Genomic DNA, 19,581 nt, shown 5'->3' on the forward strand with positions numbered 1-19,581 from the left:
TTCTTTATAGTCCAACTCCATACATGACTGGAAAAACCATAGCTTTGAGAAGACGAACTTTTGTCGGCAAACTAATGTCTCTGCTTTTTACTAAGATGTCTAGGTTGGTCATAACTTTTCTTCCAAGGATCAAGCGTCTTTTAATTTCTTTAAAGGTAGGTGATTAAGAAGGCTGGAGACAGACTGCTCAGGTTAAATTCCCAAATTCCCAACTATGCCTCAGTTTCCGCATCTGCAAAATGGGAATAATAGAACCATCCTTAGTGTGTTAGCACAATTCTGCGTACATAGTAATTGCTATTAGATTTTTGCTTTCCAAAAATTTGTAAAATAATAAATTGATATTCAGATTTGGACCTGCACTGACCAACGCAATCGATAACTAGCTCCATATGGCTATTTAAATCGAATAAAGTTAAAATTAAAAATTGAGGTCCACAGTCACACGCACCCCACTTACAGTGCCGGTGGCTACTGTGTTGGACAGCGCAGACAGAAAACATTTGCATCATACTGGGGAGTACTATTGGACAGCGCTGTTCAACAATTAGCAGAAGGCCTTTTATTTTTTTAATTGAATTAAAATTTTCAACGAAACCACTCTCTGGGGAAAACACGGCCCACAGAAGAAAACGACTCTCATTAAACTTCGGGAACCTCATGGGTAGTGTCCGTCCCTCACAAAGATGGCGGCTTCGCAGCGCGTGCATGTTCCTGACACTTTCTGGTCTCCCGCCCCGCAAAAAGATGGCCGCCGCCACAACACGTTCCCACCCTGCACAGACACAGACACGAGGTCCCAAACCCCACGCGGTCTCACTCATCTCAGAAACATGGCCGCCTTCCGATAACTCTCGCGATAACGTAGGCTGGTTACGATTGGCCACGCCTTCCCAACGTGACCTAGCATGCCGGCGCTCAATGATGGCGTAGGACTCTCGCGAGACAGTGGCCGCTTCCCGCCCCTCTGCCTTGAACATCATGGCAGCTTTCGTACTGTCTGCGAATCGCGTGCTTAGGTAGGACTGTTCGCCAATCAGAGTCTCGCCAAGGCACCGCCCCCAGACCGTGTTTGCCCCGCCCCTTATCGTCACTTCCTCTCTAACCCTTGTGCAGTCGATAAGGAAACCCGGACGCCCCCGCGGCCTTCCTTTTTTTCAGGCAGCCGGGAAGATGGCGGACATTCAGGTATGGGGTACAAGCCGATGCGGGGTTTGGGCTTCACGGGCGCGTCCTGGAGAGCGGGACTCCGCCCTCCAGTTTGGGGGTTAATTTCCCAGGGATTAATTCAGGCAGAGGGCCGTTGTCTTGGCGTTAATCTCGATTAGCGCCTCCTAAATGTTGGAGGCTCCGTATTTGGGGTATAATTTAAGGTTCAAGGATTTTGGAAGTTACCTTTTTAAAAATCAAGATTTACAGAGTACTTTTTTTTTTTTGGAGGCCTTAGGCTGTAGGGTTAATCCTTTGAGAACTGACTTTTAAGGGCCACTCCAGGGAACCCGTCAGTTTGGTATTTAATTTTGGAGCCGCATATGTTATTTAAGGAATGCATCCTGGTTGGATGTCTTTGTGTCTTGAGTAATTTTTGTTGAATAGTTTTGGTGTTTGAGGCATGGTTTTGTATTGCTGAGGCTTTAAGGGCTGAATGCTCCAGGTGGTGGGAGGTGTTTTAGACCAGGCTGATGTCACCCTGCGTTCGGAGTTGAGTCTGAATTAGAGGTGTATTTGGGTTAGTGCCTTGGAAGATAATTCTGGGGCACTTGGCGTTGGTGGCCAGCGTTCAGGGAGTTAAATACCCGAGAAGATGGTATTGGGATTTTGTGAAGCTTTCCAGGCGAGGTTGATGCCTGCTCGGATCTTACCAGTTTCTTCCTCATCCCCGTAGACAGAACGTGCGTACCAAAAGCAACCAACCATCTTTCAAAATAAGAAGAGGGTCCTGCTTGGAGAAACTGGCAAAGAAAAGCTCCCTCGATACTACAAGAACATTGGTCTGGGCTTTAAGACTCCAAAGGAGGTAAGGGCACCCTCAGAAGAGAGGAGGAGACCCCTGTGTCCCCGCACATGTGCCCCAACTGAGTTAACCTATCCACATCGCAGCGGCTGCTGCTGGGAACTGTAGTTTGTGTGTTTAGAGAGGCCACGCCCCTTGTTCTTTTCAGGAACTGTCTTCAGGGCTCCCTACCTCTCCTTAAAACCGACTCAATGTACGTGGGTTTGGTGATGGACAGGGAGGCTTGGCTTGCTGTGGTTCATGGGGTCGCAAAGAGTCGGACATGACTGAGCAACTGAACTTAACCCTCCTTATCCCTTCAGGCCATCGAGGGCACCTACATTGACAAGAAATGCCCTTTTACGGGTAACGTCTCCATTCGAGGGCGAATCCTGTCTGGTGAGTGAGGACCTCCAGGGGCTTGGGTTCAGATTCCTGGGTCTGAGGGAAGAAGGGCTGGGGACACTGAGGCTCCAGGATCCTGGGTTGGGGAAGGGGTTGGCAGACTCCTGGTGACCCCGGGGCGGGGCGGGGGGGGGGGACACTTTTGGCACATGATGTCTATTTCACGATGGTCTTCAGACGCCCACCCTGGGCATTGCTGAGAAGGCCACTTGGCACAGCTGATGCTGGAAGCAGGGCTTCCTGGGAACCCTAGTCAGCGGCCCCCTGCTTCCCAGACGCCCTGGGCTGCCCATGGCTCCCTTCTCTGTGGGGCCTGACCAGGAACTGCCCCCCCACACCCCTCCCCCAGGCGTGGTGACCAAAATGAAGATGCAGAGGACCATCGTCATCCGCCGAGACTACCTTCACTACATCCGAAAGTACAACCGCTTCGAGAAGCGCCACAAGAACATGTCCGTGCACCTCTCTCCCTGCTTCAGGTGAGCCGGGTGGGCTGCACAGGAGTGAGTGACCAGACCTGGCTGCCATGTGGAGGTCATCAGCTGTGGGGCGGGTCGTAAAGGGGTCCTGTACCACCCTCTGTGAGCCTCCAGTGTCCTGCAAAATGGACATGACAGATGGAGGTCTTCTGTCCCTGGAAGGGTTGGACCATCCTCTGTGTGGCCTGGAGCCTTACACATAGTTGTGCTCAGTAATTACCTGGGTGCAGGTGAAACTGGAAATAGGAGCTTGGTTTGGAGGAGGCAAAGTTGAGAGGCTCTGCCTAGAGACAGGAAGATGCCTTCAGGGCCTGCTGAGAGCAGAGCCTCCCCTAACCCAGCCCTGCTCCCCTCCACAGGGACGTCCAGATCGGCGACATCGTCACCGTGGGCGAGTGCCGGCCCCTGAGCAAGACCGTGCGCTTCAACGTCCTCAAGGTCACCAAGGCTGCCGGCACCAAGAAGCAGTTCCAGAAGTTCTGAGCCTGGACCTCTGCCCGCTGTCCCAAACACAATAAAGATATTTTCCCTGTCACCGGCAGGCTCTGGCTGTCTGTGCCCCTACAAGAGGGAGGGGTCGTCCCCAGGAATTAAGTGGGGTTGTGGAAGGTGGGATTCGTCTTCATTTTCTGGGGGCATAAAGATGGGGACCACATCCTGCCTCCTGCCCCCACGTCTGGGTGAAGACAACCTGTATCAAGGTGCCGCCCTCCTCTGGTGTTGTGGTCTTTGTTACCTTTTGGTGTTGCGCACATCAGGGCTTTCTACCTGGTGTTGAGCTCCCCCCGCAAGTCTCTGGGGAGGAAGTGAGTGAGGGTGGAGGTTCCTGGGTTCTCTAGACTTTGAGCCTTTTCTGGTCTCTGAGGGGAGGGGGAGGAAGAAATATCCGCTCTCTTAGCCTTGCTGGGTGTCAGCGTCGGTGGGTTGGGTGGGCTTGGGTTCAAAGCTGCCTGTTTGGGAGTTGAAGGTCTTGACCTCAACCTGGGATTGTCTTCTGATGGGAAAGCAAGGCACCCACTTTCCCCCTGCATGTCCTGCCATCCCCTCCTAAGTGAGCACCATGCCTGTTTGCAGATGAGCGCACTTATTTGAGGGGGCAAGTCCTCTATCTGGGGTCCCAGGAAGTAGCTGAGCTGCAGGCATCCTATGATGGTGACTTCCTTTGCCTGAAAATCCTAGTAAGGAAAATGGCCTTGAGGGCAAGTCGCATAGCAAGGCCAGCCAGCAGTGAGGGGGTCACAGGCGGCTGCATGGATAGGACGTCCCTCAAGGTGGGGCTGAATCAGGACAGACCAGATGGAGTGGCTTTGGGTGAGGAGAGAAACGAGATGCGGGAAAAATGAGGGCAAGGCAAATGAAGGGGAAGAGATTTCTGGCAGAGTCAGACTGGGCTACCTTGGGTGTCGGGGTGAAAACTCATGAGATGGGGAGAGCTTAACAGTTGGTATTAGCAGGGAAGGTTTTCTGCTAGAGACAAATGGGGAAAGGAAGAGGGACCTTGAGTGCCAGACACAGAGATAAGAGATTTGAGACACCCCTGAGCCCACCGTCTGGACACCAGTCAGAGATGCAGAACCATGTACAGAGAACCATGGAGCAGGGGAGGCAGGAGGGTGGCAGGTGCAAAGGCCAAGGAGAGGGAGACAGCGGAGACCCTCACCTGAGCCACAGCTGGCCAGAGATGGAGGCTCAGGGTTAGGGGTGGCGCTGGAGTTACCCCGCTAACTTCACCCCGGAGGCCTGGTGCTGCTGGGATTCCCCAGGTCCCTGCCTCCCCGTACCTGTACCAGGGATGAGACACACACTGGTACAAGGGTTGGGAGACAGGGCCAAGAGGAGAGAGGAGCTGCCGCCGCCGCCGCCGCTGCTGCCTCCGGGGACTTGGCGTCTGGACCGGCCCGGGGGCTCCTTTTTACCCAGGCCCAGTGAGGGCGGGGGTTCCTGCCAGAGGAAGTGGGGCCGCATCAAAGAGGGCAGGAAGGGGCAGGGACGGGTCAGAAGGGGGCACGCCCCGAGGTTCAGCCTGCGAGCCCGCCCCACCTGGTGCTGGAGGGTGGGAGACCCCGCAGAGGGGCACCGGGACCCAGAGGGCAGGAGACAGAGATGCGGGACAGGGAAAGGCAGATCCGGAGAGACAGGACGGGGAACAGAGACCCCGAGGGGGGACCTGAGGCCGCTCCAGGAGCCCCCACCCGCAGGTGTTTCCGTTTGGGGTGGGGCCACCGTGTTTACAACAACAACAGGCCCGCTCCCCTGTTTCCTCCCAGCAGTGGGTTGCTGGGCGTCTCCTTGGCACCCCATTGTCAGGCTGCCTAGTGTCGGGTGCAGCCCTGACCTGGTGGGGACCCCCTGATGGTCAGCGCACAAAACCCAAGGAGAAAGCCCCCAGGGCCGTGTCAATTCTCTGTTTCGATGACCCGGACGAGGACATTACCTGCAGTTCTCTTGTTTGTTTTGGCTGCTCTGGGTCTTCCTTGTGGCGCACAGGCTCCACAGCCCGTTGCAGCGTGCAGCCTTTCTCTAACTGCGATGCAAGGGCCATAGAGTGGGTGGGCTCGGTAGTTGCCTCAGTAGCAGCATGTGGGATCTTAGTTCACCGTCCAGGGCTCAAAACCGCGTCCCCTGCATTGGAAGGCAGATACTTAACCACTGGACTGAGGCAGGAGGTAGAGGGGCTCCAGGTTAGACATTAGAGCTGGCCTCCTGTTTGCATTTCATGGAGCACAAAGATGTGGGCTTCAGGCTGGACCCTTGGCAACTGTTAGCATTTCCTGAGACGAGATAAATGAGTTCCAGTTGAGGAATTTACAATCAGCCTCCCGTTTGCTCTGCAAAATGGAAGTAACCACAGAAACAGGGTAAATAGCCAGTGTCTGTCTCTTGTAAACACTTTAAGGTAATAGTCAGGGCAGGGACAAAGAGGGGCAAAACCCTGTTTGAATGAAGGATTACGGGATCTTCACTCCCCCTCTTTTGGGACAAGGGAGCCCCTACACATGTGCAAAAAGGCTCCTTGGAGACCAAATGTCAGGGGATAACGCCAGGCCAAAATGATTCTTTCTCCTCCCAGAAGCCTTCACTTTGAGATCCATCTTGATTGAGCAGTGCGTGCACACCCAGGGTAAGGGTCCCAGCGTAGGGCAGGTGTGGAAAAAGACCAGATGATGGGCTAAAGGTAAACCAGACCTGGAAGAACTGACCTGTATAAACGACTTAACCGCCTCCTCCTCACTGCGGGGGACGCCACACCCTTTCTGTCTGGGTGTGCGTCTCTGCCTTGCTTCTATCTTAACAGAGCAAAACCATTTCTCTGTGCTCTCCCCACACTTGTTGTTGAGCTCTGTCTCTAACAATAAACTTTGTACCTGGCTTCACAGTTTCTGCCTCCGTGATAAAGGCATTTTTCACCGGGGGCAAAGAGCCAGGGAAAAATAGCTTCTAGCCTCTAGCCCTTACTGGTCTGGTGGCTAGGATTCCAGGCTACCCCGGTTCAATTCTTGGGCAGGGAATTAAATCTCGCTTCAAGCCACTGCTCACTGCTGCCTCACCCAGATCAGGACCACCAGGAGGGTCCCCACCTGCCTTTCTTAGAGCCCTGTGACAGCTAGAGACACGACTCCTGGGCATAGATCACAGCCTCAGAGCTTGCCCTCTGCCTGCCTGCTCCTCCCACCCTCCCTGCACCCCAGACTCGCTCCCTCCTCTGAGCTTTTGCACTGGCTGTGCCCTCTGCCCGGAGCCTCTAACCCCAGGCTTCCAGCTGCTGCTTCCCTCACCCCTTCACCTCTAGTTCTCACCAACCTCTTTCCATTTGGCAGAACCTCCAGCCCTCCCAGTCCTCCCTCCCTGCCTGAATGTCCCACATAGACAGGAAAGCCCGCTCATGGCATATTTGTATATTTGTTGCACAGATCCTGTATGACCTGGCACACTTATTTGTTAACCTGTTAACTTCTGGAATACAAACTCCAAGAAGGGGGGGAAATCTCTGCAACCCCAGCACCTAGGACAAACTGTGAGTGCGCCGCACACGTTTAGCCGAGTGTATGAATCCTTTTAAGGGTAAATCCCAAATAAATTAATTTTAAAAAGTTAAATCCCCACATTCTCACAGGCTAGGCTTGACCCCTAGCGTTACCCCGAAATCATCTCTTGGTGGGTGTCAAGCCGAAAGACCCAACTGAGCCAAAGGTCAGGAGAAGGAAGGTTTGTTAGAACTCGCCACAAGTAAGGGGAACACCAGAGACCTTCCCCAAAGGACTGTCTCGCCAGCAGCAAAATTGGGGAAGTTTTAAGCTAAGGGAACAAGCAACAAGCACATTCATGGCAGGGTGGAGCAGAGGAGAAATCAGCACAGAATTGGGGCAAAGGTCGCCCGAACCCTAACTGTAGTTATTGAAGTCTGGAGGGGCAATATCATTCTATCCTTCACCTGGGTGGTGCTTTAGTTACTGCAGAACTCAAAGATTGTATCAGGTGGTTCTGTATATCCTTTGAGGAGGAATTAGGACTCTGTTTTATTGTTTCTTGACAGTTTTTCCTTTTTTCTGTATGCCCTCTGTTCCAGTAAAGAATCTGTCTCCAGGAGACCAAGGTTTGATTCCTGGGTTGGGAAGATCCCCTGGAAAAGTGAATGGCTACCCACTCCAGTATTCTTGCCTGGAGAATTCCAGGGACAGAGGAGCTTGTCACAAAGAGTCAGACACGACTGAGCGTCTCACACTTTCACACTTTACTTCCCTGAAGATCACGGATCACTGAGACCTATTCAAGGGCAAGCCCTGGGGCCAGGCTTAGATCACAAGATGGCTTAGGCCAAAATGGCTTGTCTTGCATCAAGAAAGTCATTCCTGGTTCTTTTTCTTCAGGAACCCCCTAACCTATCCACTTACACTAGGTCCCAAGGCACAGAGTAACCAGAAGCAGTGAACATGCACAGAAACCTCCCAATGTTAGCATGAAGACTGCAGGCTCTGTTGCAGAGCCTAGCCCTACTCTCATTAGCTGTGTGGCCTTGGGCATGATTCTCCAGGAACCACAGGGCTTCAGTTTCCTAATCTGTAAAATCTTGCCTCCCTGCCCCTTCGGGAACATGAAATAGACTCACCTGTGTTACTGGGGGTAGAACTAGTTCTAGTAAGTGATACTTCTCAAGGAAGTGATTGTGTCACATTCCTGAGCCTATTGTTAGTGCAAAGTCTAGTGAGACCTTGGCGAAGCTGTTGCTGAGTCGCCTTGGCTGGCCCGAGGACAAGAGTCTTTGGCAGGGGACTTCCCTGGTGGTCCAGTGGCTAAGACTCTGCGATTCCAATGCAGGGGGCCCAGGTTTGATCCCTGGTCAGGGAACTAGATCCCACATGCCACAACTAAAGATCCTGCGTGCCGCAACTAAGATCTGGTGCAGTCAAACAAATTTAAAAAATAAAAAGTCTTTGGCAGAAGGCCCTAGAAGTATCAATGGTTATGGAATCCTGAATCTACTACAGCAAATCCTGTTGGTTTGTCATGGGATCTTGAGACTATTTTAGCATGCTTCTGGAATATTCTGTCGCATGCCTCTTATAGGTGTCCCCAGTGGTCATTTCCCAGGGAAATTAGCTCCAAGCATGTTTCAAAGCAGGGTCCCAGGTTATGATGACAGCAGGCATCAGGCCTGTTACATGAAAAAAGGGCAGATATTGGTTGTATCATAATGTTTCGCGCCTCGCATCTATCAGAACAGGCCACAGGAATATTCTATTATAGCCAGACTGGTGAGCATCGTTGCAGCCCCTTGTGGTATTATAGCACGACCTATAATAGATTATAGTGGGAACTCAGGGTCTTGTAACAGGCTTTTTTTTTTTTTTTTTAATTTTCCCTGTGGTCACAGCACATGGTATGTGGGATCTTAGTTCCCCCACCAGGGATGAAGCTTGCGCCCCTTGCTTTGGAAGCGCGGCGTCTTAACCACTGGACCACCAGGTTCGTCCGTTGTAACTGGTGGTTCCAATACCTGGGTTATATGAGAGCCAGCACGTGCGTATTATGTGTGGAGCAGGCACCTGGATTCATTTAACTAACCCTAGGGCTGCAAGTGGAATCTAGGAACATGGAATTGGAGCGGCTTCAGATGTGTGAGCCGCCTTGCTGCCGTATGTTAGCACTTCCCTGAGTTTTCCATGATTGGAAAGCCCTGGAGTTTCACATTATAGTAGGTCCCAGCTCTGTGGCATTTAACAGAGACCCACGGATTGTTCCAGGGGTGCGTATAGATTCTGCTAGAACATTCTAGAAAAGCTTTAGGGACCTATTAAACCAGCCCTGAGTCTTTCACTATTGGCTTCCTTCTTTCTGCTGATGCTTCCTGTGCTGGCCCCTGGGGATGCAAGAGTGAGCAAGACAGAGCCAGGCCCTGCCTACCATCTAGTGCAACCGTGGGGACATTCACTGCCTCCTGAGTGGGGGGAGGCAGTGTGGGCAACAGGTTACTACTACGCTCTGCTGTGTGCCCCGTGCCAAACCTTGGATTCATTGCAGCCTCTCTACCGAAGGAGGTACAATTATTATCCCACTTCCCAGATAAACTGAGGCTCAGAGAAGCCCTCCAGAAAGAGTTTGGTTTCGAACTCTGGTGTGATTGCATCCTTGGGTCAGGAGGGGGCGCTACAGTGCCGGGGAGAGGAGGGGCAGATGCTACGGTGGTGGTGATTCAGGAAGACAGCTCAGAACAGCCAGGGGTTAGGTCCCCAGACACCAAGGGCGGCATCATGAGTGAGCTCCCTGTGCTGTTGTTCCAAAGGGACCTTGGTTCGTTTTGAAGTTGGAACTAAGAGCCCATATTTTCATTTACCAATGGGCTCTGCACATTTCATAACTGTCCTGCTGCTTTCTATTACTTTCTCATGGGCCCCTGGGGATGCGATAGTAGGACCGCACGGAATCTAAAAGGTATAGTCCAAGGGACGTCCCTGCTGGTCCAGTGGTTAGGACTAGGTGCTTTCAGTGCTGGGGCCCAGGGTTCAATCACTGATCAGGGAAACTAAGATCCTGCAAGCTGCATGGCACACCCTGCAAACCCCACCCCCACCCCCCAAAAACCACGCACGGGCAGGGATCACTAGAGTATAGGACCCTGGGGATAAGATATGAGACAGCCAGCAGATGCTGTAAATGGTCCCTGAAGACACAGCAGTTTCCAGGACGCTTAGCAGCGATTCCCAGTGGGCATTAAGGGACCTCGAGTGCTTTTTCTTTTGTAGCAGGAAGGAGGAACATTATGAGGAATGTTCAGGTCGGACCTCTGAGAGGCCTCGTGGCTAAACCCCAAGGTCATTCTGACGGGAGGAAAGGAAGATCCGAACGGGGACACAAAAGCGGAGTCAAGGGAGGGCACCCTCCATGCCCGTGACCACGCTAGGCTGGATAGTGTTCCCCCAAAGCTGCCTATGTCCTAGAGCTCCAAAACCTGTGACTACATGACCTTGTTTAATAAAGGGAACTTCGAAGATGTGATTAGATTCAGGCTCTTGTGATGGGGAGATGATCTTGGATTATCCAGGTGGGACCAGTGTCATCACAAGGGTCCTTAGCAGAGGGAGGGTCAGCAAGTTCCTGAGAAATGAGGAAAGTTTCTTGCCTGGTCTGCCAGCAGTGTAGGAGACAGCAACAGGAGCCATGGGTTCGACCCCTGGGTCGGGAAGATCCCCTGGAGGAGGAAATGGCAACCCACTCCAGGGTTCTTGACTGGGAAAAGCCCATGGACAGAGGAGGTTGGTGGGCTACAGTGCATGAGGTCGCAAAGAGTCAGACACATCTAAGAGCACACACGTACACAGTTAAACACATGTGTCAACTGCGCGGGGCCACAGTGCCCAGATGTTTGGTCCAACATTATTCTGGATGTTTCTGTGTGGGCATTTGGGAGTGAAATTACACTGAAATCAGTGGACTCTGAGTGGAGCCAACCATCCCCACCATAATGTGGGCGGGCCTCGTCCAATCAGCTGAAGGTGGAAAACTGACCTCTCCTCAAGCAAAGGGGAGCCCTGCCAGCAGATTGCCTTTAGATTTCATCTGCAAGATGAGCTCTTCTGGGTTTTCCAGATAGCCTGCCTTTGAATTTGAACTGTAACTGTTTCTGGCCACCTCTATCACATTTTGAACTTGCCAAGTTTCCATGATCACGTGCGCCAATTCCTTATACTAAGTTTCTTTCTCTATATATATATACATCCTGTTGATTCTGTTTCTCCAAGAAACCCTGACTAATATATCATATGACCTAGCAAGTCCTCTGTATATACCCAAAAGAAATGAATACAGATATGCAGGGAAAAATTTTTTAAAAAAACAACAACCTTGCAACCAAATGTTTACAGCGGCATTATTCACAATAGCCAAAAAAGTGAAAAACAACCCAAATGTCCATCAACTGCTGAAGGGACGAACAAGTGTGGCCAATCCATACCATAGAATATTATCCAGCCGTGATGAGGAATGAAATCCTGCCACATGCTACCATGTGGATAAATCTTGAAAACAGCATGCTGGGAAATTCCCCGGCAGATCAGTGGTTAAGACTCTGCCTTTCCATTGTGATCTTCTGCAAGTCCTGAGGGGAGGCCAAAAAAAAAGAAAAACTCCACAGTACACTAAATGAAAGAAGCCAGGTATAAAATGCCAGATTAATTTGAAATGTCCAGAATAGGCAAATCCATGGAGACAGTAAATTCGTGGTTGCCGGGGGCAGGGGGGAGAAGGGACCACTTAATGTGTCTGGGATCTCCTTTGGGATGATGAAAAGGTTCTGGAACTAGATCATGGTGATGGTCACACAACATTGTGAGTGCACCAAATGTCACTAATAGTAACTTCTTTGTCTTGTGCACTTTACCACAATAAAACAAGCGAATGGAAGCGTTAGAGCAGGAATGTGGGCTGGAAGTGGGAGGCTGGATGATGCCCCAAGTATGGTGTAGAATATTTGGGTCTGTGCAGTTACTGAGGTCATACCAGAAGATATTAAGGAACTGCAGGGGCTCTTTAAGAGGCCCCGTGAGGGAGGAAGGAAGAAATGTGGAAGCTGGAGGATTTTTATCACCGCAGGCGTTAGTGACTTTGTTGGGGTGGGGGGCGGACAAGGAGGTAAGGAGGGGACCCACACAGACGTCCCAATTTGGCACTCGGATAATACTGATTCCCAACTTTGTCATGAATTTGCTGAATGGCTGACATTCTCAAGAAAATCAGGAAGCAACAGCACAAGAGAGAAACAACAACAAAAAAAAAAGACAAAAGTTTCTGGAGAGAGGCAGAGACGGACACTCAGCCAGCCCGGGCCCCGGGCCCGGGGTGTGCCCTAGAGCTGTAGGGCGGGGTTGGATATTCCTGGAGTCGAGGAGCCGTCGTCTCTGGACAGGATGTGAGAGAGGAACTGGGGTCTCCAGTCACGGGAGCCAGCTGGGGCCGCAGAGGGAAGGGATCGCGGCTGCCAGTGAGTCCAGAGCTGGGGCCCCCAAACCGAGGGAGGAGAGGGCCGGGCGCAGGACCTCCGGGTCTCAGGGACGAGGGAGCCGGCGATCTGGACTTTGGGGTCCGAGGGAGGAGGGGACGGGTCTCTCGGGTCAGAGGCAGGAGGAGGCGGGGGAGGAGGAGGAGGAGGCGGGGCCGAAGTCTGAGCCAGGAATCTCAGCCTATCCAAGCTCTGTAACTAATTAACCAGCGCGGATCAAATTAGTGGGTGAAAGTTCATCGAGGAGGAGGGCCTTGTTGTCATCCTCCCCCTCGGGATCGAGCTCCTCCACCTGCAGCCACCGGCGCGCGGGGTGGCCGGGCCGAGCCGAGCCGCGCCGGGCCGGGCCGGGCCAGAGCTGCGGGAGGGACGGCGGGTGGGAGGGGCGGGCCGGGGGTCCGGAGGAGTCACGCGCCCCCTCCCGCCCCAGTTCTCCCACTCAGGATGCGGCTTCCCCGGCCTCAGCCCTGGGGGCTCGGTCTGCTGCTCGTCCTCCTGCCTGGGGCGCTGAGAGCAGGTGAGGGGCTGCCGGGGGCTTCCAGGGGCTGCCGGGCACGAGGGAGGTGCCAGCCTCCGGGAAATGAGCGAAATCCGAGGTCCCCCGCTCGAGCCGGGGGACTTCCTTCTCGGCCGCATTTCGTCTGGTTTCCCATGATCTTTTCTCCCTCTGGCGGTCTGTCTGGAAAACACCTGTCCCCTTCTTCCTGGGACTCTAGTCCCCTCTCTGGGCCTGGCCTTCCCCCCTCCACCCCCAACCCCGCCAGGGTCTGGCCCCTCTGTCTGGGGTGGGGGTGTTTTCTTTCCCGGGGTGTCTGTGCCATCTAGGTCCCCTGCCACGACTGCTCTCTTCGCCGGCAGAGAACTATCGCTCGCTGCAGTACCACTTCACCGCCGTGTCGGCCCCCGCCGCGGGGACCCCTGCTTTCTGGGTTTCGGGCTGGCTGGGGCCCCAGCAGTACCTGAGCTACAATAACCTGCGAGGGCAGGCTGAGCCCTGCGGCGCGTGGGTCTGGGAAAGCCAGGTGTCCTGGTACTGGGAGAAAGAGACCACCGACCTGCGAAACCAGCAGACGCTCTTCCTCCAAGCGCTCCAAGCTCTAGGCGAAGGTGAGACGGGGGCTTCCTGGGCTGGGAGCCTGGATCCCGGGTCTGAGGGAGGAGCGGATGGCCGGACCCTGCTCCTGGGTCCGGCTCATCCTTGTGTGGGCACCCCAGGCCCCTTCACCATGCAGGGCCTGTTGGGCTGCGAGTTGGGCCCTGACAATGTATCGGTGCCGGTGGCCAAGTTTGCCCTGAACGGCGAGGAGTTCATGATGTTTGACCCCAAGCTGGGCATCTGGGATGGTGACTGGCCTGAGTCCCGGACCGTCAGTATCAAGTGGACACAGCAGCCCGAGGCGGTCAACAAGGAGAAGACCTTCCTCCTCTACTCCTGCCCGCATCGGCTGCTGGGGCATCTGGAGAGGGGCCGAGGCAACCTGGAGTGGAAGGGTGAGCGACCCCCTGATCAGCGCAGGCCCCCTCCATTCCCACGGTCCCATCCTCTTCCCCAGCCTCTCCCCGTCGGCCTCCCTGCCTCCAGTCCACCCTGCTCTCCCACAATCACATCTCTGAGGGTCGTCCTCCACCCCCAGCGGTCCCCAGCCCCTCTCCTGCACACAGCCCTCCCGTGGCTCTCAGAGCCGTCGGGGCATGGCTCAGGCCCCTCGGCCGGGCATTATGATCCCACGTGGCATGGCCTCTGCCCCTCGCCTGTCTCCACCTGCCCCACTCGGCCAGATGCAGTCACCCAGGGCCCCTTGAGCTCTCCCCAGCCCTCCCATTTCTCCACCATTGCCAGTTTCACTAGTGCCAGAGGCCACTGGTGTCAGGTTCCACTCTGGCCCTGAGGTTTTTTCTCGGCTCCTTCAGACGCCCACAGGACCTTATGTGACCTCCATTCCATACAGCACGTGTCACTCTGAGCTATAATTACAGGCATGTCTAGGGAATTCAAGGGTTGTAGTTTAGAGCTCTTTTGTCCTCAGCCTCTCCAACATTGAGTTTCCAGCTTCTATCTCAGCCCCCAGTTCAGACTCTCCTCCACCCAGGAGTCAGATGAACTGTTTAAAGACATAAATGAACTCCCATCCCACCCATGCTTAAAATCAGACCACAGATTCCTGCTAATCCTGGATGAAAATCCAAACTCTACTCTGAGGCCTGCAAGCCCTGCATGGTCTGGCTGCTTTCCACCGCTGTAATTTCACAATGCCCCCAGTGACACTGGACTTCTCCCTTTCCTCCAATATGTCAGGTTCTTTCCTCCCTCAGGGCCTTTGCACCAGCTGTTCCCTCTGCCTTTTTTTTTTTTTTTTTTGATTAATTAATTAATGTACTTTGGCTGTGTCACATCTTCCTTGAGGCAGCACTGCACGCTTCTCTCTAGCTGTGGTGCCCAGACTCAGTTGCCTTGCAGCATGTGGGATCTTAGTTCCCCGAGCAGGGATCGAACCCCTGTCCCCTGCATTTCAAGGTGGATTCTTACTCTCTGGACCACCAGAGTAGTCCCCAGTGTTCCCTTTGCTTTTGATTCTCTTCCCTGGGCTCCAGCCAGGACTGGGTCCTTCTCGTGCTAGAAGTTTGAATGTCCGCTCTTCAGTAGGGCCCTCCCTAGCTAAAGGGTGTCCCCCCAATCGCACCCCCATTATTGTCTCCCATGCCACTGTTTTTTTGTCCATTCATTCATTATAGCATCTTTCATCTTTTGTTTTTTTTTCTTGAGGTGTGACTTACCTATTTAAAGTCCACTGCTCAGGGACTTTGCTGGTGGTTCAGTGGTGAAGACTCTGAGTTCCCAATGCAGGAGACAAGGGTTTGATCCGTGGTCAGGGAACCAGACCCACATGCCACACAGTGTGGCAATAAAAAAGTACATGGCTCAATTTTTTTTTTTTTTTTTTTTTGGCTGTGCTACTCAGGGATCAAACCGGTGCCCCCTGCCTTGGAAGCACAGAGTCTTAACCACTGGCCACTAGCAAAGTCCCTGAACATGGAATTTATTTGTCAAGAAGTTTTATATTATGGATTACAATTTTTAAATAGTTATAGGACCACTACTCAATTGTAAAATTTCTTCTTGTGTCTGTCTGGGAATGTTGTGTCTCTCAGGAATTTGTCAAGTTCATTTAAATTTCAAGCGTGCTGGCTTGAAATTGTTCATATCCTCTCACTATCTATTGAATGACTGCAGGGCCTGTCTTATTTTCCCTCACCACACTTTCATAGCCTGTTTCCCTTTCATTTGTTTATTTTTAAAATAGTCATCTTCAGCTGTGTCTGGCCTTAGTGTGGCATGCAGGATCTTCCCTTGTGGTGCTCGGGGTCTTCATTTTGGCGGGTAGGCTTCTGTCTAATTGAGGGCGTGGGCTCGGTAGTTGCAGAGCTCAGGCTTAGTTGTCCTGCAGCACGTTGGATCTTAGTTCCCCGAGCAGGGATCCAACCCAGGTCTCCTGCATTGGAAGGCAAATTCTTAATCACTGGACCACCAGCGAAGTCCTCCCTTTCATGTACATATACACAAATATTCATCTCTCTGGTAGCTCAGAGAATCTGGTGGTAGAGAATCTGCCTGTAATGCAGGAGACCTGGGTTCTATGCCTGGGTTGGGAAGATCCCCTGGGGAAGGGAGTGGCTACTTACTCTGGTATTCTTGCCTGGAGAGTCCCATGGACAGATGAGCCTGATGGGCTATGGAGTCCATGGAGTCACAGAGAGTTGGACATGACTGAGCTACTAACACACTCCTCTCATTAGAACACAAGCCCCATGAGGACAGGGACTTTTGTCTGTCTTGTTCACTGCTGTATCTCTAGTGCCTGGAAGAGTGCCTGGCACATCCCATGGTAAATGCGTGTATGTGTCATTGTAGGAAGGACTGGAAGAGAGATGGATACCCTCATGGTGGGCAGGATATCAGGGCCCCTAAGAAGGCCTTTCCCCCTTTATCGTTATGTTCTCTAGGCTCAGGACAGCATAGGGCACGATCAGGTGTAGTATGGGGGCTTCCCAGGTGGCACAGTAGTAAAGAATCCACCTGCCAACGTAGGAGACGCAAGAGACGCAGGTTCGATCCCTGGGTCCGGAAGATCCCCTGGAGTAGGAAATGGCAACTCGCTCCAGTATTCTTGCATGGAGAGTCCCATGGACAGAGGAGCCTGGTGGGCTACAGTCCATGGGGTGGCAAAGAGTCACAGCACAGAGCAGCGCGAGGCACGCGGTGGGGCCTGCTGGGTAGGGGGGAGGCATGGAGGCCTGTGTCCGTCTCCGTGCACCCCTGCGCCTGGGGCTTAGGCCTGTCTGCCTGTCCGTCTGCAGAGCCACCCTCCATGCGCCTGAAGGCCCGCCCCGGCAGCCCCGGCCTGTCTGTGCTCACCTGCAGTGCCTTCTCCTTCTACCCACCTGAGCTGAAGCTGCGCTTCCTGCGGAACGAGCTGGCCACCGGCTCTGGTGAGATACACATGGGCCCCAACGGCGACGGCTCCTTCTACGCCTGGTCATCACTCACAGTCAAGAGTGGCGACGAGCACCACTACCGTTGCGTGGTGCAGCACGCGGGGCTGGCCCAGCCCCTCACGGTGGAGCTGGGTGAGTGAGGTCCCGCTGGGGAACTGTGCTCCCGACTTCCTGTTGTCTTTTCTCCCTCTGCTGCAGCAACCCTTCCTGAGTCTGACTGCTTTCTGCCCCACCACTGCCAGTTCGTCCAAAGCCTGACAGCCTCTTGTCCTGCGTTGCTTGCCTCCCCAAGTCTGAGTGCCTTCCATCCTGCTGCTGCTGGCCTCATTGATTCTGGCCACTCGTTAACCGCTATGGGAAGTCCTCCCTAAGTCTGACCACCTTCCGTCCTGCTGCTGCTAGTCTTCAGGGAGTCTGACCACTCGTTGTCTGCCGCTGCCAGGCCTCTATGAGTCGTGTTCTGCTGCTCTGTGCCACCCCTCCTCTCCGAGTTGGAACACCACCCACTCTGCTGCCTCAGGTCCCTTGATCAGAGTGACTGAGACCCCTCTTGCTACAGCTGGTTCTTATATCCAACCTGGGGGCTTTCTAGATCTAGAACATCCTGGGAGTGGCCTTCCCTTTATCCACACCCACTCCCCACATCCTGGTGCTGGGGTTGGGAGGGACTGCGAACCCCCAGCCCCCTGTCCTGACTCAGACGTGGCAGAGGGTCCCTTACATATCTCACGACATTCTCTGACTGCAGAATCACCAGCCAGGACCTCGGTGCCAGTGGTTGGAATCGTCATCGGCTTCTTCCTGCTCCTGACAGTGGCTGCGGGAGGAGCTCTCCTGTGGAGAAGGATGAGGAAGGGGCTGCCAGGTGTGGGGCAGAAAGAGGGAGGTGCCTCAGAGAGAGGGGTGGGGACCCCTCCAGAAGAGGGAGACTCATGCCTGCAGGGACAGAGCAGGACAGAGACCCAGAGAGATGGGGAGAAAGAAAACTGGAGGGGAGAAAGACTCAGGGGGATAGAAATCCAGAGTAGGACAGAGACTGAAAAATACACAAAGACACACACACACACTGCACACACACACCCCACACACACCGCGCACACACACACAGACACACACACACACCACACACACCACACACCGCACACACATACCACATACACACATCACACACACATACCACACACACACACACACACACATACACACACCACACACACACTGCACACACATACCACACACACACATCACACACCACACACACACATCACACACCACACACACATACCACACACACACATCACACACCACACACACATACCACACACACATCACACACCCCACACACACATCACACACCCCACACACATCCACACACCACACACACACTGCACACACATACCACACACACACATCACATACCACACACACACATCACACACCACACACACATACCACACACACACATCACACACCACACACACACATCACACACCACACACACATACCACACACACACATCACACACCACACACACACCACACACACACATCACACACCACACACACATACCACACACACATCACACACCCCACACACACATCACACACACATACCACACACAGACACACACACACACCACACACATACACACACCACACCGCACACACATACCACACACACACACCACACACCCCACACACACACACCACACACACACATACACACCACACACACACCACACACACACCACACACCACAGACACCACACACACACACACACCCACACACACACACCCACTGCACACACATACCACACACACACCACACACCACACACACACACCACACACACACACCACACACCACACACACACATACACACCACACACACATACCACACACACACCACACACACACCACACACCACAGACACCACACACACACACACACACCCACTGCACACACATACCACACACACACCACACACACCACACACACACACACACAACACACACCACACACAACACACACACACGTGGCGAGGGGCAGTCAGAGACCTGGAGGATTTCAAAGATTCTAATGATCTCCCTTGTCCCTCTTTTCTCAGCTCCTTGGATCTCTTTCCGTGGCGAGGATGTAGGGGCCCTCCTGCCCACTCCCGGCCTGTCCAAGGATGGTGAATCTTAGGATAAAAATGCATTCCCAGCAACTACCGATCATCCCCCATCCTGGCTGTAACCAGCTAATGTCCTCAGGTCCTTTTCATGCTGTGAGACCTCCGGGAATCCTGGTATTTTTGAGCCTCCGGAAGGAGCCCAATGTCCTCCCTCTGGACTTCTCCTCTTGTGATCTGCCTCAGTTCCCCCTCCCGATATATATGGTTCTTTTCCAGCTCCACATATAACATGGGTTTGGGCCCGAATCGTTGTGTTCTCATCGTTTCAACTTTTTTAGGGAATTGTGAGGGGGAATAAATGGTGTAAGCCTTGGGCTTCAAGTCTCTCCTGAGGCTAACTTGTTGCCATAGTGGAATTTGCCAATTTTATATACCAAGTCATGTATTTTTAATGAATAAATTTCACAAATATTTACTGGATGTTTGTGCCAGGCATTTTGAGGAATCCTTGGCTGGAGTCTGATCTAACTTCTTGGTGTAGCGGAAGAGTTGTTCCCTCCTTGAGGGAAAGGAAAGCCTCCTCTGGCTCTTAGGTTCCCTTT

General features: G+C 53.2%; 2 protein-coding genes and 1 non-coding gene across 3 annotated transcripts; all 3 read left to right on the forward strand.

The window, feature by feature from the left end:
* Nucleotides 1-1,044: 1,044 nt before the first annotated feature.
* Nucleotides 1,045-3,412, forward strand: RPS11 (ribosomal protein S11). Its single transcript, XM_065920726.1, has 5 exons — nt 1,045-1,188; nt 1,886-2,017; nt 2,317-2,392; nt 2,748-2,877; nt 3,237-3,412. The coding sequence occupies exons 1-5, from the start codon at nt 1,174-1,176 to the stop codon at nt 3,358-3,360; spliced, it is 477 nt and encodes a 158-aa protein (XP_065776798.1). The 5' UTR covers nt 1,045-1,173; the 3' UTR covers nt 3,361-3,412.
* LOC136162235 (small nucleolar RNA SNORD35) lies at nt 2,543-2,629 on the forward strand. The gene has a single exon (XR_010662045.1). It is a non-coding gene; the product is annotated as a small nucleolar RNA SNORD35 (small nucleolar RNA).
* Nucleotides 3,413-12,198: 8,786 nt separating the features above from the next.
* FCGRT (Fc gamma receptor and transporter) lies at nt 12,199-19,459 on the forward strand. The gene is made up of 7 exons (XM_065926505.1): nt 12,199-12,352; nt 12,801-12,887; nt 13,229-13,477; nt 13,586-13,861; nt 16,727-16,996; nt 17,613-17,729; nt 18,971-19,459. The coding sequence occupies exons 2-7, from the start codon at nt 12,815-12,817 to the stop codon at nt 19,048-19,050; spliced, it is 1,065 nt and encodes a 354-aa protein (XP_065782577.1). The 5' UTR covers nt 12,199-12,352; nt 12,801-12,814; the 3' UTR covers nt 19,051-19,459.
* Nucleotides 19,460-19,581: the final 122 nt, after the last annotated feature.

Source organism: Muntiacus reevesi, chromosome 2, assembly GCF_963930625.1.
Source record: "Muntiacus reevesi chromosome 2, mMunRee1.1, whole genome shotgun sequence".
In the NCBI taxonomy this organism is placed as follows: Eukaryota; Metazoa; Chordata; class Mammalia; order Artiodactyla; family Cervidae; genus Muntiacus; species Muntiacus reevesi.

Excerpts from the sequence above, each read along its gene's own strand:
- RPS11 (XM_065920726.1), top strand. Across the intron at positions 2,018-2,316 it reads GCTTTAAGACTCCAAAGGAG|GCCATCGAGGGCACCTACAT; the intron begins GTAAGGGCACCC and ends TTATCCCTTCAG. Across the intron at positions 2,393-2,747 it reads TCGAGGGCGAATCCTGTCTG|GCGTGGTGACCAAAATGAAG; the intron begins GTGAGTGAGGAC and ends CCCCTCCCCCAG.
- FCGRT (XM_065926505.1), top strand. The coding sequence starts at position 12,815 with ATGCGGCTTCCCCGGCCTCAGCCCTGGGGGCTCGGTCTGCTGCTCGTC. Across the intron at positions 12,888-13,228 it reads GCCTGGGGCGCTGAGAGCAG|AGAACTATCGCTCGCTGCAG; the intron begins GTGAGGGGCTGC and ends CTTCGCCGGCAG. Across the intron at positions 16,997-17,612 it reads GCCCCTCACGGTGGAGCTGG|AATCACCAGCCAGGACCTCG; the intron begins GTGAGTGAGGTC and ends CTCTGACTGCAG.